This window comes from Vanellus vanellus, assembly GCF_965231255.1.
Source record: "Vanellus vanellus genome assembly, chromosome: 5".
NCBI classification, from domain to species: domain Eukaryota; kingdom Metazoa; phylum Chordata; class Aves; order Charadriiformes; family Charadriidae; genus Vanellus; species Vanellus vanellus.
In genome coordinates, this window is record NC_138910.1 from 66,219,803 (window position 1) to 66,244,945 (window position 25,143).

At 39.1% G+C, this 25,143-nt stretch overlaps 1 protein-coding gene across 1 annotated transcript in view; it reads left to right on the forward strand.

Annotated features, from left to right (window-relative positions):
- Positions 1–4,744: 4,744 nt before the first annotated feature.
- TTLL7 (tubulin tyrosine ligase like 7) overlaps positions 4,745–25,143 on the forward strand; it is a 73,199-nt gene continuing 52,800 nt past the window's right edge. The window contains exons 1-5 of the mRNA XM_082484170.1: positions 4,745–4,870; positions 22,541–22,708; positions 22,863–22,991; positions 23,856–23,977; positions 24,677–24,744. Of these exons, the coding sequence (XP_082340296.1) occupies positions 22,684–22,708; positions 22,863–22,991; positions 23,856–23,977; positions 24,677–24,744 (344 nt within the window). The 5' untranslated portion in view covers positions 4,745–4,870; positions 22,541–22,683. The remainder of the gene's footprint in view (positions 4,871–22,540; positions 22,709–22,862; positions 22,992–23,855; positions 23,978–24,676; positions 24,745–25,143) is intronic.

Consider the following 25,143-nt stretch of genomic DNA (forward strand, 5'->3'; position numbering starts at 1 on the left):
ATTGCTAGTTCTATTTACAATAATTATCTAGGCACATCTGTTGTCTCAAGTGCATCAATGTTCAATATTTAAACTAGTTCAATATTAAAAATAAAACTCTATTTAATGCTCCTAATCAAGCATCTGTGTATTTAATACCCTGTTTTGTTTCTTACTAAATTTTGTTAGCTCTAATATTTCAACATGGAGGTAGGAAGTACCATCTACTTTCAGAGTGGTTCAGAATGCAGATCACAATAATAAAAAAAAAAAAGAAAGTAAATCTGATCTGCTTCTGGGAAACAACTAAAAGCACATTCTGGAAGAGATTAATGCCTCCTGCCTCCCAGGAATGGAGATGAGAAAAAGCATTTGTGCTGTTAGGCTCTGGTCTTTGCCGGGAGCTGTGTCATTGGTTGTGATTTCCCAGCTGAGACCAGCATCTGTTTGTACCAGCCCTCCTCTGGAAAGGGGAAGCATTAGCTGCACCTTGGAAGTGAGGCTGGTAGAGAAAGCCTCCCAGGAGCAGAGCAAGGGCACAGTCATATTGCCAAGCTCCAGGTTTGCCTGCAAAGTATAAAGCTACAGCTGAGTACAATCTCTCATCATGAACTCATTTGTGATTTGCTGGTCTTCCCACTAAAGAACATAATTCGCTCAGCAGAGAGGTGCACCTAAGACTTTGGGGTGTAGAGACCTGATTTAGGGTACTGAATGTGGACAAACAGCTAAAACAAAGCAGGCAGGATCTGCTGTAGGCCTGAAGCAAGCTTTGACCCGGAGATAACATGCGATGCATGTAAACCTTGTAAATGGTTTCATCTGCGGTCAGTGGCAGCATTCCAAATGACTAACGGAAAGAAAATCAAACCTTTCCCTACAAGCATCCTGTAATACAGCTTTCTCACAGCTGTGAGAAAAATAAAAAATGCTTACAGGGGGACAAGCTTAGATGCCATTGCCTCAGCATGGATTTTTTTTTTTTCCATTAAAATATAGGTCCATCCCTACAAACAAGCATGTGAGTTTCCATGAGATTAAACATTTGTGGGCAGAAATTATACCTCTGCTTCTTTTTTTGACAAGCCTAGCAAAGGTTTGAGCTGTAAATAAATGATAATTTCTGCGTATCAGTAAAAACTACAATGTAAACTGTAATCAAACCCAATGAAAAATACCATGTCTGTAAAAAGTAAGAAATCCTTCAACTTTACAGGCTGTAAACCCATACCACACATAAGAAAACAGCCTGACATCTCTCTAGGATTCCCTAAAGGATTTTTCATGTGGCTTTCTGTCCTTAACAATCATTCTAGTATTTGCAAGAAGTCTGTAATCTGTTCCTATTAAAATATCAGCTTACCTTGCAAGATGTTGAAGTAGAACTAAAAACATAATGCTGATCAAGTTGTAATTAAATTTCCAACTAACTTGCTTCACAACATTTAACATCGTCAACTTTCTCCATTTCAGTTCTTTTTCACCAAGAAAAAGAAAACTTTAAATTAAGCCTACTGAATATATTTATGTCTAACTACCTTAGAAAGGCAGTTGTAGAGATTCTCATGGAAGGCCTATTTTAGCCAAGAGACTGTGCAGAAAAGGTTAGACTGAAATCGATTTTAAAGGTATGTAGTAGTTAGGAATGTGTGATATAAGAATGTAATAGTATGAATAAAGCAAGTTAGTTAATTGATAAAACAGAAGAAAACCCAAACATTAGTAACCAGAATAAGTCAATAAAAGGTTATGGCTAGTTCCACCACAAACATAAATCAGCTTAAATCCAATGCTGCGGTGATTTCCACTGCTTGTGAATCTGACTCCTAACCCTGACAAACAGACAAGGAGGATGCTACATAGTCAATTGAGATAATGGATTAAATTTCATTTGGGGTTTTATTTATTCTTTTCAAAAAAGATTTTTTAAGAAGTTTTTTATTCTTTTGCTAACATTCTTTAAAATCTTTATTTGACAAATGTCTCTCCTTTTTTTTAATCTTTAATATCATTTATCCGATTAGGTCACGTGCCTTAGGCTAGGATGCAAAGTATTTCAGGAAAAGACTGAAATGGCTCTTTCAGAGGCAAACAGCAATTATACACACAGGAGTAAAAACACTGGTTATGAGATCAAACGGGAAAGGGGGACAAAAGCAAAAAAGGTTTGAAAACGGGTATAAAGCAGCACAGACCCACGGATTTCAGCAGGTGACGACAGGACCCATGCAAGCGGCCTGTCTGTCCGCCAACAGCCGCTGGCGGTTCCGGGGGCCGCTCTCCGGCGGTGCCGTCGGCCCTTCCACCTGCGCCGGCGCAACCCGCCGCCGCTGCTGCCGCCACCGAGTCCCGCGGGCGGCAGGACAGGCTCCCCCGCACCTCACGGCGATGCCCGTTCGGTGTCCCCGTGGGGTTCCCAGCCAAGGAGGCGGGGGATGGCCGATTCGCGCTGCCCTGGCCTGCGCCCCTCCCCGCCCGCGGCAGTCCTCCGCGGGCGTCCCGAGCCGCTTCCCGTTAGCCGGAGCCCAGCCCCGGGGTTCCTGGGCCCCGCGGCGGCCGGGAGGCGCGGCTCTGAGGAGCCGAAGGGAGGCGGCCGCGGCCGAGCCCTGAGGGGAGCGCGCCCCGCGCCTCACGGCGGCCGCTGAGCCGGCGCGAGCGGGCGAGGCGCTGCGCGCGCGGTTGCTAGGTCCTCTGCTCGCGTCCTCGGGCAGGGAGGCAGCGGGGGCCGCTCCCACCGCGAGCGGGAAGGGGGGTTGGGAGGGAAGCCGGCGACCCGGCGGGTTGGCCCCCGCCCTCGGCACCGCCTGCCCCGCTCCGCCGACACCGCCCGCCTCCTCTCAGGCGATGTCCTCGCACGTACCTGTGTGGGAGGACCCGTTCTCTCCACCCCGCCTAGCCGGACGCTGGCGGCTGCCCCCTCGCGGGGAATGGTTTCTCCCAGGTCCCCACTGTAACCTCCCGCTCCTCCTCCCGCTAGTGCCCGGCTCGCCAGGCGCCGGCTCGGATGCTGCCGCCCGGCAGAGCCCCGCCGCGCCGCCCGTGAGGCACAGCACGCTCCGCCCGGCCCGGCCCGGTCCGGCCCTGCCGCACCCCCGCACCGCCCGAGAGGACCGGAGCTCTCGGAGGCCTCCCCCCCCCCCGCCCCGACAGGTAACGGTGAGGGAGCGGCGGGGCGCTCGCCCTCTCCGCCCGCGCTTCTCCTCACCCGCCGTCCCTCGGCCCGCCGCCTGCGGGGGACGGGCTGCCGTCCCCGAGGAGAGGCGGTGGAGCGGCTGCCCGCGGTGATTCAGCATCGCCGCCCGCCAAGGAGGGGCGGCGCGGGGAAGGGAAGGGCAGCCCAGCCTGGGGGCTGCGGGTGGCGGGGAACGGGCAGGGGCGCTGGGCAGCCGCGGGGTGCGGGTCCCGCTGCCAGCCGCGCCGGAGCGGGGTCTGTCGGCGGCTCGGGACGATGCTCCGGGGCGGGAGCGCGGGGGAAAAGGCCGTCAGCACCCGCTGCTTCACGGCTGCCCGGCCCGAGGGCGAACGGGCTGCGGAGAAGCGTTGTGCGCAGAACCACCCTCACCCCCCGGTCCCGCAGCCCTCATCGGGGGCAGCGGCGGGGGCCGGGGCTGCGGCGCAGGCGGGACCGGGCGGTGGTGGCGGCGGCGGGCAGCGGCCCCTCGGGAAGTTTCCTGAATGCGGCGGGCAGCACTCGTGTGGGGAGGGGAGGGTGACTGTGAGCGTGTCGCAGTGTGAGGGATAGCGAACAGGGAGGCGTTTTCAGGATTAAAGCTCTTAATTTTCTCTTCCCCCCCCCCCCAGTTTTGCATGCGGAGTCCATCCTCTGTGCGGGTCGTATGGCGTGTAGGGCCCGGTCTCTTCGGAGCCAGTTAAGGTTAAAATGGGATCGTCCGTTGGTGGTGGTACCCAGCGGCAGCTAAAAAAATGTAGAACAAGTTAAATCTCTAGAGATGCAAATCAAAGATCTTCCTGCGCTTAGCTGAATAGCCCATCATCTGTGGGATCTTTATGAATTTCTGCAATTGAAACCACGCGTAATTGTAAGCAAAAGGGAAAAGCAATTGATGCTGGAATTTGAACATACTGCTCAACTCTGTGAAACTGACTTAAAGTCTCAGTATTGATCGCTTTTGTGCCTTTCTTATGTATTTGTGGTTGGAGTACCAAAATTGGGTACTATTTCTTCTCAAAAAAACCCTAAACCAACCAAGCAAAGCCCATCTAGTTCAGTATACTTCTCTACCTAAATCCTTCATGAATTTTATTGTACCAGGTTGTTAGTACCTATCTAAATAATAGAGAAATCCTGCTGGTTGTTTTCACAACTGAAAGGCTAGAAGCACTTTTTTGTGTGGGAATTGGTTGTCCCCCAAATTCTGCAGAGTATCTCAAAATATACAGTGACTTGGCATCAGTAGAAGCTTTTGCCCCTGTTTTAAGTACTAGAATGTAGTTTTTTATAGAAATAGGATATGTGTCAATGCTACTTTGAACAAAAAATTGTCAGAAGCAGTTATTATGCCAAGGGTTTTCCTACATGGTGAGTAAGTATCACTGTATCACTGACATATGGAAGTATTACTTTTAAGGCCAGATTCTCTGAAGACAAATGTTATAAAGTTTCAGAAAATTAGATGAGATATTTCATACAGAACATGGATTTTCTTTCATGAGGAAAAAATGTGTTTTTTTGAGTAGGTATTGTCAGTGTTGTGCAAGAATGTCTAGAATAATGGTTATAATTTTTTTTATTATTTTTTTCTTTAGAAAAACGCCCCCTTTCTATGTTTCTGATGGTTTGGATACATTCCACATATTTCTGAAGGGATCTGCCCACCAGTTTGGGAGTGTTAGAAGAGGCCAGGAGATCAAGCCTATCAGCAGTTATTAGGTAATTAGTCCAGTAATCTAGCAATCATTTTAGTAATCTGAGGCTCAGGTTTGCAAATAAATAACGGTTTGTTCCCACGCTCTTCCAAAGCTGACAGTGTTAAATTGGTGGTGTAGATTAAGTTGTGGACAAGTCTGAAGTACTAGGAGATGAACTGGTCAACAAGCAGTTAGACACTAAACTATCTTGCAATCTTTTGTATAGTCAGAATTTTTTCTAAGGTCTTTATGATACAGTATGTTGATAGTGAAAGCCATAATATATTTTTGAAGGTGAAATGTGGCAGACTTATGCTGACTGCTGAATGTCCTTGCTCTGAATTGTCAGCATCAAGACTGAAATAGGATTTCTTGATTTGAATCTCCATCTGTGAATATTTATGATAAATTTAAAAAATCTCTGTAGGATACATATGGCCAATGAGTCATTTCTTGAACTTCCCATTTTCTGATGTTTGGGGTTTTTTTTTCTTTTTTTTTTCCTTCCCTATGTTATAATGTTATATTAAGGAGTATTTTTGCATTTAATAGATATTTGCAGATGTCTCATACAAATTGAGAACACATTGTTTTTTAAGGATAGAAAAATTGAAATGAAATCTTAACATCTGAAATAGAGAAATTGATAACATTTCCCAAGCTACCTTGCATCTGCTTTTATAAAGCTTCTGTCTTGTCTTAAAAAATGAGCATAACAACATGTTGCAAGATAGTTTTTTTTTTTATATGTCACTAATGTTTTTTGGATCTGTGCTATCATTTTATTAGCATAAAGACAGATTATTGAAATCAACAATGCTTATTTCTCATATCTCTAAGTTTCTGCAAACCTTCAGAAAATGTTGAGTGTTATTACTGCCTTGAAGTGTTGAGACTTTTGGACCAATCGCTTTTGGACCAAGACTCTGGACTGTATTGATAGGCTTTGTATCAGTCCCTGAAGAAAAAGACGAATGCTTCTCAGTCTTCTACATTTTTGATGAGGTATTTCCATCATCCAGAGCTGACACAGTGACTCTATAATGATCTGAGGGGGGAGAGAATAACTGTATTTTCATAAAAGGCAGCTAGAGTGCATATGAAGATAGCAGGAGTTAATTTTCTTTGGAAAGGTGCATACAAACTGTCAAAGTTAAGAAAATTCACTGCAAGTACCACAGCATGGGTATTGGGGGATATTAGCTGGATTTTGGGTTTCCCTTGTGAACTTTAGGATATTCAGACTCAGATTCACTTTTATTTTCTACACACCTAGGAAGTTAATTGGGGCCATTTGACTTCTGGCAGTAGGATTCAAATGGTCCTTATTAAGCATGAGGAGGCTCTTTAGAGCTCCATTAATGCTTACCTAAACCCCTGCCAGAATAGTACTTTGCAAATACTCCTTTTACAGGCATTATGAGCTGCCGTTAAACTTTACTGGAACCAATGAGACTTTTTAACATTAATATTTGAAATACTAATGTATTTTAAATTTAGAATGGAATTCATTGATCTCCACTACACTGATAGTTAAGAGAATCATCTGTAATTGAGAATAGATACGGGAGAAAAAATGTTGTGACGTACTGAAGCAGTCAACCTTTGAATTTGTTGGGCTTCCTGTTCCACAGTAGCACCGCTCTTGGAGCCAGAAGCTTTTTCAGACCAAGAGGTTCCATAGTGCCGTGGTCTACTGCATACTCTTCTTTGTGATGGTGGATGCAGGAATCTACAGGTTCTGTAAGGGTTAAAGTTGTGGCTTTTTGCTTGTTCCCAGTGTTCTTCCTTGCTTTCTCTCTTAAATGTTCACAAAGCTGTACAAAATAGTTTTAAAACACTGCCATATTAATTTATATTAATTTATCAACCTTTTTACTCTTGCCTTGAATTCCATGCACCAGAAAACAAGCTCTAACATAACAGAATAAATTTTTGGTTTTGTGTTTTAAAGGACCAAATGAAGCAGGCGTTATGGCCTTCATTATCAGTTTTAATCTGAATACGGGATCTCCAAAATAAAGACCAATGTATATAGTTGTAATATTTCTTTTCCCAGTGTTAAAAATATAAGCGCAAATAGTTTAGAATGTTAAAAATATAGATGTTCATTTAAAAAATATCTTTGCTTCAAAGGCAATATTTAAGAATATAATCACTTTTTTTGGATGAGCATTCATTTTTGGGGACACAGAAACAGTACTGCTTTATGGAGAGCCCAAATTAACAATAATAATAATGAAAGAAATACAAAATAAAACAATATTCTGATTTAGGACTCGCTTTTCACTTTCCTTTCTGTGGAGTAAGTGGCATGCCAATTCCCACTTACACTTGTATTTGGTTTTGGCAGGATTCCAGATTGAAGTCTAATAGGTACCGCTGCTCAAATGCACCTTAGATGGCCACATTACTGTTAATTGATAGAAAAACTGACTGCCTAAAAGGATGGAAGTGGTTTACACTGCAGTTCAGAAGCCTCTTCTGGCCAGCAGTAGTAACAGAGTACTAACAGTCACTCTTAAGAAAGACTAGATCCATTTTTCATATATAACAAATGCTACAGAAAGAATTGCGTGGGGCGTGGGCTTCACAGTTAGACACAGTGATGTGTTGACGAGTTTATTTTCATCCTTGCTTAGTAGCAAAATGCTAAATATATTCTTCTTTGGTTACATTAAAGTATGTTTACTTCCAACTTTGTCCTTGGGTTGACATGTGTTTGTTTTATTTTTAGCGCTTGAAAACCAGCACGGTAATATCCCTATAGGGTGCAGTGGAAGCACTGGCATATAGCATGACAAAATTAAATCAGATGCTTAATACTGAACTCATGCAGGTGAAGAGGCAAAGATCTGAATACTGTTTATGAACAGAAAAAAGTGGATTGACAGGGCAGAAGATTGAGAGATTAGTTGGGGAAATTGCTCTTATTTGCTTGCTCAGAATGGACTTTTCTTGAAAAATATAGAATAGAACTATGTGATGGAAGTCTGCATTTTCTTTGCTTTTGTGGGTGGTAGTCATTTGTTTAGTGTTCATTGAACATGAAATTTCTGTGAATTTGTTATATTGTTTTATTCTTCCAAGCTTATCTTGATGGGGTGGGGGGTGCAAGAAATGCGCTAAAACACTTTATATGAATTATTGATGGAAGAGATCCGAAAGATGTGCAATTTATTCACCCAGGAAAAAACACCTTATTTTATTTCATGTGGCATTTTAGAGCAATATAATATTATCCTAACTTTTTATCTTTATGTCAACCTGAAGTCTTTGAAAGACTATAAATTACTAGTGAGCATTAACAATTAGGAATTAATTTGAATAAAAGAATTTGCTTAAAAATGAACAAGAGTGATATGAGAACATGACTTTGGTACATTTTGTACCGTTTTAAAAATGGAAGCATTTTCTGAAAAGAATGTTTCTGAGGATGGAGAGGATATATTCAGTAAGTAAAATAAAGCGTTACTGCATGACAAGACAGGATCAGTGCTGCTTTGGACTGTTACAACGTCTTCAGTAGAGTTGGGAATCTTGTAGGATATTGGCCCAGAGCAGCATACACAAATGAAAAAAAAAGAAGAAAAGTAAGGGAACAATACAGAGTTGGATTTGAAATTCTGAAAATGTTGAAATTTGAAATTCAACACCAGTTGAGAAATGATGCAGTTAATTACGCCAAGCAGTTGCTTAAAAAAGCCTACATATTACTTTCCTCTGTTGCCTCTAGTTATGAAGAGAATATGAAAGGACATTGTGGCTTTTCTGCCAAAAACAACACTCAGGAATACAAACATGTATACGAAGCAAGTCTTGATGTTTTCTGAGAGGATGAAATATAATTTATGAGAAATTAAAATAAAAAAGAAGATATATTCTTGTAAGTAGATGCTTAGGCATGTCTGATGGAGATAGTCAGCACACCATTTAGTTTCATGGATAAAGAAGAAATACCTCTCAGTCAGTTGTGGTACATGCATGCGTAATACTGTTCCAGCTGTTTGAAGGTAACAGACGTATGGCCTGGTTGAGACTGACTCTCTGCAACAGCTGGATGTAAGAAAATTGGAATGAAGACAGTATGAGGAACCACAGGGAAAAGTCACCTGTAGGAAGAACCTTCAGGAGAGATGTCCAAATTTCACTACCAATTTTGCACTTCCACAGGAAATTGTGTCTCAGTTGGTTGCAGTGAGTTTCCTCCCATCATTTCCCATTGTTTCCAAGTCCTCAAATTCATCTCTTCTTCAATTTTGGAAATGTATGTGTCCAGTCATGGCCAGGGTAGAGGCCTTAATCCTTGGTGGGTGGTTGTTTTTTTTTTGTTTGTTTGTTTGTTTTGATCATTTTTTGTTTAAGTAGAGTGTGATTTTCATGCTGAGCAACTCAGATAGGAATCATCTCACCATCTACAATCCAGATATCTGCAGCTGCCTACACCAACTATATGTAGGCTGTCCATGAAGGCAGCCCAGGGAAACCAGCTCAAAATCTACATTGTAGGGGTCTACATTTATACAGATGAATCCACTGTTGTGTCTTTATATTTGAGGAATAAATGTGATTGCAATGTCATCTGTGGGATTTCATTTTAGTGGTTTTTTTTTTTCCGTACCAATTTGCATGAAAGGGAGAAACATACTTTTAAACTGGGGAAAGTGGCAACAAACTGTGGGAGAGCTATTGAATTTCCGAGCCTTATTTCTTTGCGCTTATGGTGCAAATATACACATTTGTTTCATTTTCTATTTCACTTGAATGGGCAAGCAAGAGAGACATCCTCTGTGGTTCAGAGAGAACATCTACTCTTACAGTTTGTAAACTAAAGGGGGAAGAAGTAAGAGGAAATGTCTTTTATGTATATTGTAGACTGCGTGTTTGGCTCCCAGCTTCATCGTACCTGTGTATGATTCCCGAAGGATGGCAGATGTAGTAAGACTACAGCCACTTTATGTGAATATATCCTTCTCTGTCTCACTAGAATCTGTCTCTCCACAATACTTCATCTTTGTAGTACAGGTGTGACAGTAGCAGTGTCATGTGTCACACGTCTGGCACGTGCAATGGGCCTGACTGCTGTAAAACTGACACGAGAATGGAGTGCAGCTGACTTTTCCAGAGTTTTCTCAGTGGTTTTTTTTTTTTTCCCTGTGAGGAGAAATAACTGATTTGAACAAAAGAATTTTCCAAACCTTTTATTGTCAGATAGTCTCTGTGGTCCACAGTCCACCCTTATTAAAATGTACTGAGCTGTCTGATCAGACCAATCTTTTCTTAATGAAAAAGAAAAATAATATGACAAAGAAAAGTCATCTTGTGAAACGATGTCAGAAAACAATTTCTCATTTCTCTTTCCATCGCTTTACTGAAGATTTCATTTAGTTTAAAAATTGCTCTGTAAGGTTGTAATCCTGGCCTCACTGAAACCAAATACGTTTGATTTCAAAAGCCAAATCTTGTTGGTCCAAGGCTGGAAGAGAACCATAACCATTTTTCTTAAAGCAATTTATGAACTATTAATCTTCCTTAGCTTACTTCTCTGCTACTATTTTATGTTATTGTGGTCTTGACCTCTTAATGCTATATTTGGAGAAATCATTGTTTCTGGTTACAGTACCTCATGTCTCTGGTATAACTCCTTCCCAGTCACTGAGTCATTTTCTGGTTTTAGATTTTACTTCGCTTTAGCTTATTGTTATGACTAAATCCTACTGACTTTCTTCCCACGGCTCATGTCACACTCTAAGTAAAGTGGGAAATAATGCATTCTTTTCTTATAACATGTATCATGCCTTTCTCTTTTCAACCAAAGCACAGAGAGAAAATACCTAGAAAGGGTTAAGAAAGAGATCTAAAAAGTGCAAGGGATAGGCTAAATGGAAAGGAGCTAGCCCTGCAGCATGTCCTTCCCTGGTGTACCAGTGCTGCCTGAAGATATTTTGGCTGTCAATTATTGATAGAAAATTTTGTTTCCAGAGGGCTGACTCCTCAGATAGTTTCAGCAATGCAACAGTAAAGGTAAGTGATTTCATTTTGCTACTTCTACTGCAGAATTATTTTAAATCTGTTTCTGTATCAGTGGGAGGTTCTGGTGTGACTGTTTATTCTGCAGTATGTAATCTTGTCAGTTAAATCCATGATAAATAAACATTTTGCACTCTTATCAGTAATTGGTATGCAGAAGAATTTGGTATATTGTCCTGGCACATGCTACTGCTATGTTGTGTTTTTTTTTTTTTTTTTTTTTTTTCCTCTTGCTCGCTATTGCTCTCTATTACAGACTATGTTAATTGAAGTACGTTACTTTCCGTTTGAATGCTTATGCATTCTGTCCACCATATTTATTTTAGAATTACTTTTTTTTCTAGGATCCTGGCTCCTTTTCTCTATTTTTATGCTCTTTCTCATCCATCCTTGAGCTCTTCCTTATAATAGAGAACTGGATTCAGGAGCATCTTGTGAATACAGTAAATCTTGATCCATTAGCTATACAAAATAGGCTTCTGGAGAACAGCATGAAGCTTTTTCTGTGGTGATATATCTATGCATCACCTGCGCAGTAATCCCTGTTTCTGACCCTGTACATCCTACGTGAGCTATGAAATATGAAACACTGCCTCTAGATAGCCAAGCAGTTCTGAAAGTGGTACTTGAAGCTTAAAATCTCTGTCAAGAAAGAGAGAAATTCAGAGGCAACATGGTTATTTTTAGCTGTAGTCTCTACTGTGCTGAAGGTTTGTTTTAAGTGGATTGTAGTTTTGATGTGGATGAGACATGGGTTGGTCTTGTTACCTGATGAGTCTTAATTATATTCCTGAATTGTGCCACCAGCAGGGCTGTTCTGGAATTGAAACACTATGATATAAAGTCAAGAAAAAAGTCAATAGAAATGTCTATATTTACTTCATTGGGCTGTGGAAAATATGCTGTTACATATGGCTTGATCTCATTTACACTATAGACTTGAGACAATTTTGTACTTTGTGTACATTTCTTCCAAATGATGGAACTGGGAAATTCCCTGGAGAAAAGCTCATTCTTTCTTTGAGCAATCAGAGGAGCGTAAAAATATGAGAAGTAGTTTCATATTTGTGAAATAATATCGGAGTCCGGGAACAATAACCAACTATGAATCCCAGTTTATTCTCTGCTTCTTTCTGTTTGGATTATCAATGATCTCCTTCTTTATTCTTGTTGGTACTAACACTTTGCATTAAACATTTACAGAAAGACTTATTCTTCTCATTAATAAGTGTGTTGTAACTTTTCCATACCTTTGTATTTATAAAAGCATTTGGATTACTTTGATGCATTTCTTTTTTCCTTATCTGTGGTCATCAGGTAAATATAATACTCCCTGGCTACAGAAAATTATTCTATAATATGAACGGTGTGATATGTCTGAGAGGGTCAGAAGCACAAAACAATAAACATTGTAATTTGCAGCCTAAGATGATACGATGATTTAAAAAAAGTGTGTGGATCAGTTCTAAGTCTTGTTTTATTTTGGGTGGTGGTGGTGTGTGTTGCTATAATATAATAAGAAATTAATGTATTTGTTTCTTTTGAATGTTTGAAAACCAGTTAACTTTGCAGCCAGCATGTATTTGGCTGTATAAGTTTATGCCTTTGTGCTGTGTTAACAATACACCTCTAAAAAATGTAAGATTAAAGCAATGATAAATCAAATTGAGCCCTGCTAAATGAATTGAATATCTCACTGCTCTAGCCTCTGCCTGAGGACTTTTATTTCAGTAAGCGTAGCTCTTAACCAATGCACAATAACTTTTTTTAAAAAAAAAACCTAACAAGCCAGAACCAAACACACACTCCAGAGCCAATTGCTTTTAAGTGTTGCTTTTTGAGAGCTGACCAAGATGGATGAGGACAGGGCTAACTGTGATATTGTTCCAAACTTGGAACTGTGCTGCTGCTGTGATTAAAGTTGTGAAGGCAAATAGGCATGCTTAGGGCAGTTATCTCCTCAGACTTTGCAGTTATTTTAAACTGCATTAAAAGCTATGATGACATTGTCAGTCTGGTCTCTGTACCTCAGAGGCAATGTATGATTACTTAATAAATAAACTGTTCAATATTAAAGGGTTGCATCAGTTGTGCTGTACTTATCAGTCAGAACATATGTTATTCTGATCCTATGACTTCAAGCATACCCCAGAAAGTTACTTTTTGGTAGGCTATTCTCATGCTTTGTTCTTTTAAGTGAAAATTAAAGATAGCGTGTATAAAGTCTGATGCAGTTAATTTTTCTTTTTTGTTTTGTGTATTGAAAGTATTCAATTTAGGGTCAATATTTAAGGCATGTTATTTTGCTAGGTTTTCTGACTACATGCTGTATTTCTCTACAGGTGAGCAGTATATACACAAAATATTCCTATAGTAGGATACTGGAGTCTCATCTCATTACTGATGAGGGTAGTGACTCTATTTAGATCCCCTACAATGCTTAAAATAGCATGACACAGAGGGTTTGGAGCCAATCCAGCCTTTTAAAGGAATTTTTATAAATCGGGTCATTTCCAGTTAGAGAAGCTTCTGAGGACTCGCATCCTTTTGAAACTGCTGATTTTCTCCTGTTTTCATTTGGAAAAATATTTTTCATGCCAGTGGTACCCATTGAACCCCAAATACTAAGCTGTGGGGAGGGAAGCATGTTTTTGCTGAAACGTGTTGTAGCTGCTAGAGTTTCTGGCTGGCTTTGTCAGCTGTTTGTAAAATATTACTAGCACAGAGGTTAGGTTGCAGCAGGTTGCAGTAGCCTTAGTGGTACAGTAGGCCAACTGCGAGTATTTCTGACTGTCACTTATTCTTCACAGAGTAGAATTATATGGCACAGCCGTTAAAATATTAGAGGTCTACTGACCCTCATACAAGCATTCGAGTATGAAAGAATTATTAAAGAATTAGTGTTTTTTCTGTTACAGTAAGACAACTATGCTGATATATGTAAAGTGTTAAATTATCCTGTCCTGTAGATCCCTAAGATGTCTAGCTTGTGCTAGAGAAATAAATCTTGTGAGAAGTGAATGATAGAAAAAGAAAGGAATAGTTTAATTCCAGCAGTGATTAGCGTGTGGTGTACACAATTTAAAACACTGTGATACGTGTTGGTGTATGTTGACATGCTGTAACAAAGAGCATGGATGGCGCACTGCGAAGTCAAAAGCAGAGCAAAGATGTTCCCACAGGTGCCACAACTCAATTCCTCTCCTAATTCTCTGTTGTTTACCATTTCCGCTACCAAACCCACACTGTTAATGTCAGACTTCAATATTGCTATTACACATAATCATTATTGCACGTTATCATCTCCGTTTCTCCCATTAGCGGCCATGGTTGTCTCACCACAAAGAGCTTGGCCCTTAGCGTGCGGCAGTCTGACAGCCAGCATGGCTTCCTGCACTGATAGTCCCCAAGCCAAAGCAAACGAGGGTCCTTCAGCTGTTTGTTTTAAAGGGAATGCTTCATTTCAGGTGACAGGGGTCCAGCCCTCCCATGGGCAGTAGGTGTCATGCAACTCAGCTGCCGCTTGCAGAGCAGATGTGGCCAATGCACTCTAACGTAGCGTATATTTCTAGGCTGGAAATGCCTAGATCGCTCCAATGCTATTTTAAATGAAGGTGAAATGATTGTTGGTGTTGCTGAAGTAGGTCTTTACTAAATAAAGATGGGTTTCCTTTCAGCAGTATTCAGTGGAACTTATTGTGATCAGGGGCTAGGAATACTTTCTGTTCTAGAGTTAGTGAAATGCTGTCCTGCTGACAGATTTATAGTGTTATCAACACTTACCGAGGTGAACAGTAGTACGAGACCTATGCATTGTCTATGCTTTTTGCTGACAAAGTAGAACATTAAAGCTGATATTTTTTTAGCAGTGAGTGATGCAGATATATATTTTCTTAAATTAAGATTTTACTGTATGAAAACATGACTGTGCTTTGGTTTGTTTGGGCTATTTTACCAATATTTTCCCTTGCCATTATGAATGCTAAATGATGTTTAATAAAATTCCCTGCATTTTATTTATGTTACTGTTTTTTAAGTCATACAGGTTCTTTTCACTTGTCTTGTCAATTAATATATTTCCTATGTTTTACTGAACAAGAAAAAGGTTCAAGCATTGTCCTTTTTATTGTAGTCTTCTAATTCTGTCTTGCTCTCTTTGATGTCCCTCTTTTCCAATATTGAGAACATAAATGTGAAACTGTAGTACTCATTTTGCTAACAGTCTGAAATATGTTATCACATTAAAAAGGGCTTCTCACATTGAAGGGTGAGAATGAGCCAACAGATAGTCACATTGTGTGCTCTGCTATGAAAGACACTTTGGAGGTCATTTTTTAAGGAGAAAATCAATCTTCAGCTTTGAAAGCTTTGAAATTGATTTAAATTTGGCCAAGGATGTGAAGGTTCCTTTTGGAAAATGAATGAATGAGACAGCAAAAAGAAGCAACATTACTTCAAGACGACACTGAAAAGAAAAAAAAATTGCTTCTGTGTGCAATTCTGATCTCTAAATTGTGAGTATGAAACGATTAATTTCTGTGAAACGCTTATATTGTGACAATTCCACTGTCTTAACAGCTTCTAATAAATTTCCCATTTTCCAAGTTAAGGGTATACTTACCATTTCATCAACCTTTTGTGATAATAAACAATGAAAAAAACCAACCCAAAGCTGTAAAGTGAAAAGTCAGGAAAATCTCCCATGAACTGTGACTGCGCAGTTCCCGAGGCGTGTGTGGCTGAGCCTCGGACCTGGCATTGAAGGGTCATCTTCTGACCAGACTCCAGCTGTTTAAGATAACACACCTTTTATGTTCTCCAGCAAAAGATACAGGTTCACAACTGTGACGCAGATTCCGTTTTGCATTGTGCTTTGAAGGGAGACTTGGATGGGTCAGGATAGTTTATGCTTTCAGTATTACTAAATAGGCATTGTAAAATTCTGTTTATTAGATAAGCTGTGTTGCAGAAGACTAAGACTGATTCTAGGGCCTTTACTGATAGGGGTCTCGAATGGGAAATGGCAGTTTTAACGTTAAACTCGCACTAAGGTAACTTGTGGATTCAGAGGCAGAGTCTGTTACCATAGCTTGGTTTGGCCATTTTGGTAATTCAGAGGTATTTTGGAAGTTTTAGAAATGCTGGTCATTTGGATGAACTACTTCAGAGAATTGTTTAACAGAACTGCATAATTCAAAAAAGTTTTAAGTTGTGTAAATCATGCTGTTTGTATTCTTGTGTAGCTTGTAGCTGTCGAACAGCAAAACAACAAAAATTAGCAAATCAAACACCTGAGAACTCTTTACGTTTACTTTATTTGAAAGAGCTGCTGAATAAACATCTCGTCTTATTTGATGGTGAGAGCGAAGGCTGTTTTGAAATTAATAGATTTCCTTTGACTTCAGAATATTTTGAACCAAGCCCGTATGCATTTTTAAGCCAGCACAGATAGCCTTTTAAAAACAAGCTTATCACTTTGACACATTGAGCCTCAAAATAAGGATTGCTTTTTGCATCTAGAATTTCTCCGTGAGAACTTGCCACCAAATTGTTTTTTTTAGCATGTTACAATAAAACTGCTTGGTTGTCGCAGGAACACTTCAACATAAGTTTTGTCAAGACACATATTAAAAAAAATTGCAGAAGGGTATGATGCTTTTAATTCTGCAGTTTAATTACTGCAAATTGTTATTACCTTGCTATTTGAGGGTGCTAGTGAAGAAGGCATTTTTATCTATTATAATTTCTGTTAATGTCTTGATCTCATTTTGAATCTGCATTTTATAGCTTAATTCCAGATCAACAGTGGATCATAGTTTTGTATAATTGTAATAAAAACCCCTCACTATGGTGTATCCAGACTTTCACACCCTAAGATCTAAGGGGGCAAACAATTATTTAGGTCAGGCTGAAAAAAACGGGACTTAGATGTTTGCTACGTCAGTGCTCTGAATACTATTTTCACATCTTTCTTTTTCATGTTTCTGTGAAATTTTTGTTACTTTAATTTTCCAGCTAATTGGGGAGTGGGGATTGCAGTGCTGTGATGTTGTCCTTACATCCCTATGGTCATCTGCCAGGTTCTGTAACTGTACCTTCAGCGTGTCTCCATTTCAGAGTGAAAGCTCCTTATGTCAGGAGCTTTGAGGATTTCTTCCCAGCTACTGTGCGTTTCCAGACAATTTTGACAGCACTGAGTAAATTGCATTAATGGGCTCAGAGGAAAGCATTCTGCTAGTTTTAAAATCTATTCTAAAATATTCCACTGTTGATGAGTGATTACTTGTGTCTACACAAAGAATGAAGGAAATTAAAATAAAACTAACAATCTAGTTTTTGTTGCATTTCACCTAGGTAAATAGGAAGACACTTAAGAAATGTTAGTTGTCTTTGGGAGGTCTTGCACGTGCCATGACTTAACATATGAAGTCACATTTTAAGTTCATATATGTAAAGTTAAGTACGTGCATAACCCTTTTCAGCTTTTCAAACTTTTTCATCTTTTCAAACTGGTCACCTGTAGTGTCACAATAGCTAGAAGGAAGGATGTTCACATTGAAAACAGTGCATTGAGTGATACAGCATTGTTTCTGCTTTGGAACATGGAGTATTTTGATAGTAGATGATTCTACCATTCTCAACACTTAAATCTATTAGATTAAATCTATTTTAAATGTGCATTTGCAATCTAATCTCTTTGTTTGGGTACACAGTAGTGCTTTCATAGTTGCTGGTATGATCCAAGTTAGCTTGAAGAATCTCATTGACTTAAGTGTTCTTTGCAGTAGATTTTCAAGTTGCACCACTTTATTTTAAATTTGATTTGATTCCCCTTTCTTTATTTTGATCCAATTAATTCAACCTTTTTCTAGGATGCTTACTATTTGGGGGGAAAAAAGGGTCTGATGGCATGCAATTCCTATTTAGAGATTAAAAATAACCTTTTCAGCTCCACACTGCATCGGGATGCAAAGTGAGGGATCATGAAAAGCAGAGGTCACTTGTGAGCAATATGGAGCAAATAACTTAGGAAATAAGAGAGGGATTTGTTTAAAAAGACTTCTATGAAATCTAGGCCAGAAGAATATTTTTCAGGCAATTTACTAACTACTTATGATGCACTTATTTTGTGTAACAGCAAAAAATACTCTTAATTTTTTTTTTCTATGACATATTACAACTTGTTATTAAGGAAACATGGACCATTACATTAACTGTGAAACCATTTCTTCCCGCTGTTCCCTGCTCTTCAACCAGGCACCCTTGTACCTTGCTCAGACTGTTCCCTTAGAGGGACTCGGGCATCTGCTTTGGTCCCTGTCTGTGTGCAACACTTACCTCTACAGCAAAAGTTCCCTGCCTCTGCTGTCCCTGGAGGAAAAGCAGCTCCTTTTTTTCCTCCTCCCCTGCCTTCTGTCTCTTTCTAGGACAGGATTGTGTGCAGTGTATCTCTCTTGCTGGCTCTCTCACACCTTTGCCAGGCAACATTAAAGATAACATCTCATCTTTTTTTTTTTTTTTTTTTTTCCCCTAGAACACTTGTTCAAAGTGCTTGTTTGCATAAGAATGTGCTAACCTGAATGTGCTAACATTTCTTCTTCACAAGTCTTTCTCCATTTGTAGGTTAACCATTTTTGTTCAGTCACCCTTGAATCAGTGTGGGTGAGCAACAAACCTTCACCAATTTGTGTGTATTACGATTTCAAGAGGGAAGCGGTATATACAGCAGGAACTGTGATCCTTTTCTGTCTGAATGTGAATTCAGAGATTTCCGATAGATGACTTGCCAAGGTTAAGCAAGCTGTCAGTCTGTTTGGAAATAGAATACTTTCTTCCATTAAAAGCAATCTCTTAGAAACAGGTCTTTCAGGCAGATTACTGGAGAGATATGCCTCTACATTGTTGTAGCTGAACTCAGGTTAGAGGTTATGCTTATTTCATAAGTAAAAACTTACTGCAGTTGTAAGAACTGACTTGGAATTTGATGTATTCATAACCCAACACCGCTGCTGCCGTTACTGCTGCATGATCCGGTGGCCCTGCAATAAGCTTTGCCCTGTAACTGGCCACGCTGCCGGGGCTGCAGAGGCTGCCCACAGAGTGGTCTTGCGCTGCAAGTCTTTTTCCTTCAGCTTGCCGGAGACAACCGTGCTCTGACTGAGACTACGGATCGGCAATAATAACAAATCAAGAGATGTGAGCTAGAAAAAGGTGCCTGGGAGGACCCGGGTCAGAGAATGAAGTAACTCTGGGGTGATTTCTGCTGTATAGAAGTCAAAAAGAGGGACGATGTGTGAGAGCTTGTGGCTGCCAGGGCCACATTGGCATTGCAGTGCTGCATCTCGGTGGTCTGTCAGTGTGTGCCCCTCTCCTTCCAGCTCCCTCCCCGAAGCAACAGCCCTTCAATTATTGCTCTCAGAGGTGTATTCCTCTCTCACAAGTGACCCGTTCCCCCAGTTAGAGAACTGCTCGTCTAAAGTATAGCTTGAAGAACAGTTGCAATTTACTTGGGAGGACTGCAGCTTCCTCAGTAGCCTGGTTTTCTTGCTGTGGAATTGGAACTTCTCGTGGTGCTGCACTGGGGACATAAGAAGCATGGAGGTCTAAGCAGGAGCAAGTCTGCTGCTCCTGTGGCTTAGGCTACAACTCACAGCTAGTGCTCTGGGTAATTTATTCCCCCAGATGAGATGTTGTACCTCTCATCTGTCACTTGACATGGTAGGAAGAAAAGCCAAGACTGTCCAATTTCATTGGACCTGTATTTGCCCTTTGGAAAGAAGATGGTTCCAGTAGAAACAAAGGAAAGGATTGCATCTTATGTAAAATATTTTGGAAAACTACTTCTAATTTAGAACTGCTGGTGTTTTGGTATTCTGTGAAGTGGTTGTTTGGAGATGGGTGACTTAAGAGAAGTGAAGCAATTGTAAAACATTTTTGAATTATTATATAGAAGCTTAAGGCAGACTACAGTTTAACTTTGCTGCCATAGGACACTGCTTGTAAAAAGTCAAAATCCTAGAGTAAGTTTGAATACAGAATACAGTAATGATTCCTTTTGTCTTTGAAGAATTCAGTTTAAATCAGGACTTGACAAATAGACTGCATGTGTCTGTAACAAGATTTGACATCATTAGAGCAGTACATGCTTCAGCTGTGATGGTAAAATTATGTCATCCATAATCTTGTCACGAAAAGAGTTACTTCAGTGATCAGATTGAGGAGATTTTTATGAGAGTTTGTCAGTCTAATGACTTTGTTTTCCATATGCCCAAACTACAATTGTCCATAGAATATTCTAAAGGTGACCATTAATCTTTGCCATCAACTCATTTATGTATGCTAAAAAGTTGACTGGTTGAAAGTCACAAACCTTGACTGTTGGTGCTTTCTATTTAAACTCAAAAGAGTATTCTTTTCAAAAGAGCAGAACAGTTTCTATAACAAGACAAAGAGTAATTCAACAACACAGTGCAGTTTGGAGATTTATGGTCCACCTTCAGAATATAATGTGTTATAGTAACTTTGGGCAGATACTTTTCTGTGATTATAAGATGAATGAAAGCTCTATGAGCTGCTTGTTTTTTATTACCATACCATAGCTTGTAAATCATGCTGTATTAGTAAGGGCTGGTGTTTCTCAAAGGCAAATATTAGTCGTCTTGACATTCTTCCAGATTTGTTAAAAGTTTTTAGCCGCTACATTGGAGGAACAACTGCTAGGCATTTGTGTATGTGCATAGAAGTCCTTAATTGGCTAACAGATGTACTTCAGTATTATTCCCAGGAACTAAACATGTCTTGTACTCTGGTGGTATTCTTAGCTTGAGAAACAGATAACATGCAATATTCAGTGAGTCATTGTGCCCAGCACTGCTTTTCTTTCACAGTGGTTTTAAAGAGGATGAAGGCTTTTCTTTCCCATCTCTGTATCTAATTTTAGTAGGCCAGAGGGCAGGAGGACTTTCAGGCCACCTTCTCCCATGATGGCATCCAAAACATTAAAGCTGCAAAATGACCTGCCAGTTTGGGGGGATTTTCTTAATGAATTCTGTTTCAGCAAAGTATGTTGCAAGTAGGTATAGCTGGGTGTTACTACTATGCTGTCGAACATTGTGTACAAAGCATCTCCTGCTTTCTGGATGAGTACATAGGGTCACGTTTTAGTATTAATTTGTGGCACTCCAGTAAATGGACATGAGGGAGATTTGGTTGTCTTGTCACAAAGCAGAATTTGGCCCCTAGTACATTGGTGACAGTCATAAAAGATCCATAATCCCATAATCTGTTCTTTTTATCCTTTTGTGTTAATGGACTGCTAAAGGTAAATTTCTGTCTTGAAAGGAAGTATGGTCTTGAAGCTCAAGGTATCCGCTTTTATATTTTCTTACCAAGAGGGTGACTCGTCCAGAATATAATTGTATCTCTCTCTTTCTCTCTCTGATGTGTGCACACACACACAAATAAAAAATGAGGATTTATAAGTAAATTTTTTGGTAATTTTGCTAATGCACGTCTTGTCCAATCTTATGACCAAATATGTTTCACATCATAAGTCATGGTTACATTTGACTTTACTGTAATTTTCTGCTATATATAGCAGAAGAAATTCCTCATGCTCTATATAAAGCTGTTTTAAGTAAGTTTTGCAATCACCACAAGTGGCAATATAAACTAATCTAAAGCTAGTGTGAGGAACTTTTGCTACACATATAATTGCAGAAAATAATGAAAGCATTTAAAAAACACTGACTTATATATATTTTGAAAATGCGTAGATTTGTTTGAGGCAGCCTGCCAAAGAAAGCATTTGTTTTCTCGCAGACTTTGTTATAACAGTGCCGCATGCCTGGAGTCATGTAGCAGTGTGTTTAGAAGCGGTTTATTCCTGAGGTTTTTGCCTAATATTTTAGCTCATTGTTCTTATGTGCTTAAGCTGGACTTGAAAAAATTTTTAATATGTAGGATTTTCACATGTAGTCGTGTGTTTGTAGAGAAAAAAGACCGAAATTTAGCATCAGTGTAGACATGAAAAATAATTACTCATTTTAGAAACTGACAATTTAGATACTTGCCAACCCAAAGTGTCTTTGAAATTGTGTCTGTTTTGTCATGAAGTGGTCATGAAACTGCAGCCATGTGTTACCAAGTGATTATTGGACAAATGCTTTAAAAATGTTAAAAAATGAAAAAGTGGAAAAAGATTATTAAGGTGATTTCAGTTATTTCTGGTTTGGTACATGAAAACAAATAATACGGTGTGTCTGATTTTAATTTTTAATTAAAATATTGTTTAAAATTGCTATAAATTCAGTGAGCTGTGTGGAGGTAAAGTTTGCATTATTGATTGAATTCAGTGCTACTTGTTTTCATGCCCAAAATCTCCCATACACAAATGAAAATAAGAAAATGAGGTAATATAATCTCAGTTTGAAAATTAATACTGCAAAATGAATTTTTTTTCCCAGAAATGAAACAACTGAATTGTAATGAACAAAGTTTTGTATTTATAACAACTTGATCAATCTTTTAAAATAAGCATTACTTTTGACTTGTTATTAAAAACATTTTCATATTTAGTTTTCTGCTGTTTATATTTTTTCAGGATTTCTCTATAACAAAGTTTCTCTCTTTTTTTTTTTTTTTTTTTTTCTTTTTAACACAGATATTCCAGAACTAGTATTTGCTACAACCAGAGACTGAAATGGTATGACTGGAGCTTTAAATAATTTGGCTTTGACAGCTCCATCGTTTTCAGAGAACTTGGAGCAGAATTTGGGCTCTGCTTCTGCAGTACCCTAGGTGATAATGCCATCCTTGCCTAATGAAGGAGGTATGCTAGTCTTGGATTTTTAATATAGCTTATTAATTATTTAGTATGTTTGTGCCTCTAAGTTGCAACAAAGGAAATGTTTGTATTTTTAGTTCAATTGTGTATGTTATTTGAGATATAAAGATGCTGATAGTTACAACGTTATTTTTCAAAGATAACCATGGAACTGCTCCTCTGACTTTGAGTTCGGAACTGCCCTATCAAAGCACAATTAAAAGAAAAGTCAGAAAGAAGAAGAATGGAGTCATTACTGCAAATGTCGCTGGCACAAAATATGAAATTGGTAGGAAGCTACATATTTTGTTTTCATCGTAATAGCCATTGATGTGAGTGAATTGCTAACTAATGGGGTGAATTAATGGACTTTGCATCAAGCTGACAGTGAGATGTTTCCAAAGGATTTTCTTTTGTAAGAAACCTTTGTTCTTTTTTTGTAACATTTAGTTGATAGCTTTGAACACTGCATCTATTACTCCCCATTTGTTACTCAGTAAAGAGCCTTGAAATGCAAAATCTTAAGTAATCAAGAAAGCTGTGGAAAAACCCTCTAATTATGAATTACATATGTGTTTGGAAGTTTACTTAAACCCTTGAAAGATGAACAGTGTAAATTTGATGTTAAATACTCAAATTCTTATGCAGATGTTTCTCAATAAAATTGACTACTGTTTCTCCTAGAACCTGAGTTATACCTGGCACATAATCAGTCTTTTCTCTTTTTTTATTTTAAAATAATGTAAGCATTTGCTTACACTACTGTGCCTTGACTAAAGAGGCATTCCTGTCCCCTGTCCGCAGTGATACTTAGTCATGACTGTTTTAAAATTAACATTTGTGATAGCCAAGATCAAATCTAAAAGCCATGCAAGTGGACTTTTACTAGATGACTGTGGAATGCCCTGAAGCTCTTTACTGTTCCCATCGGTGGTTGTACTCTGATTCAAACTGCAGTACCAGGTGGTATAATGTTGTAATGACAGGTTAGCAATAGACTGGTGGAAATATTGCAAGATAAATAATAGCTTGCATGCTAACATTGTTCTCAGACAAAGTGCAGCGTTTAAAATCTTAGCTGATTTTTTAAATTTTGAAAGTGAATCTATTTTAGAGATTCAAAATATTGCCTAAGTATGTGATTTCTCCATAGTACGTGTAGTAATACGAGAAATGGGATTTGTGAAAACACGTGATGAAGATGAAACGGCTAATCTTATATGGAGTGATTCTGCTGTGCAACAAGAAAAGATTGCCGAACTTCGGAACTATCAGGTAGAGAGACAGTTACGATTTCTGACATGTTTCTGTAAACTGCTTCACTCTGAAACATTCAGTAATGTGTCACTTTTGGTCAGTTACATTTGTATGGAGAGGAAAAGAAACCCACAAAACGCAACCAGACCAGACTGCAATAAAGCTATACCACTATGTATTTTAAAGTCCTCTTATCTTTTCCAGAATTATTTGTTCATAGCACTTGGAATCTGTTGTTTAAATACTTGGGGCTGTTCTCTCATGCTTTTGTCTGCGAGTTGGGTGTTGTGAATGATCAGAGTTTGAAAGAAGATGCAAAACATTATTTCTAAGTTGATCATAAGCTTTTAAGCACTAACTTAACAAGCGGAGTTCTCTCCACAGTTTCGGGGAATAAATAATTCCTTTCTTTACCATTACTTTGTGATGGCATTCTTTGTTCCTAGATAGCTTTGTGAATAAGAGTATGATAGTCTACTTTCATGTCTGAAATGAAATCAGTGGGCATACTCATGTTGGTGGAGGAGAATACAACTTAGTGCATCTTTAGTATTGCTAAGAATATGTAGTATAATGTAAGATATTATCTTAAATAATTTATATGTAACACTAATTATGTTTGCCTGAGCATGCAGTTGAACGTATTAAATGATTGTGTTAGATATGCCAGTAAAACTAAAAAGTACCAACTAACTTTCTTTTTTTCTCCTTCCTCAGAGAATTAACCATTTTCCAGGAATGGGAGAGATCTGCAGAAAGGATTTTCTGGCAAGAAACATGACTAAGTAATCTTTCTTTTAATATTAAGAAGTTTTTCATCCATAGTATTTAGTGCAGTACAATACCGAATTATCGCTTGTGAGGTTTTTTTGTTTTTTAGTAAAAAGCTATGAGAGGACCAAGAATAATTTCCAAAGTTCCTTAATAACTTTGGCTTTGGTCCTGGATCTGTAGCATCAGAGTGGGCTACTGTATCTCTCCGGTTGACTTCAGTAGAAAATGATGTGGGTTCAGTTCTCTGTCTACGCATTGCAGGATGCAGGAGAGTCTTAAATTGTTGTATAATACACTTAGTACATAATACACCCAGGCATATATCCTGTAATGGTAGAACAGATAAAACTAGTATGTGGATGGATATTGTTTATTTAAAATAATTAATGACTATATTTTTGTGTATGTCA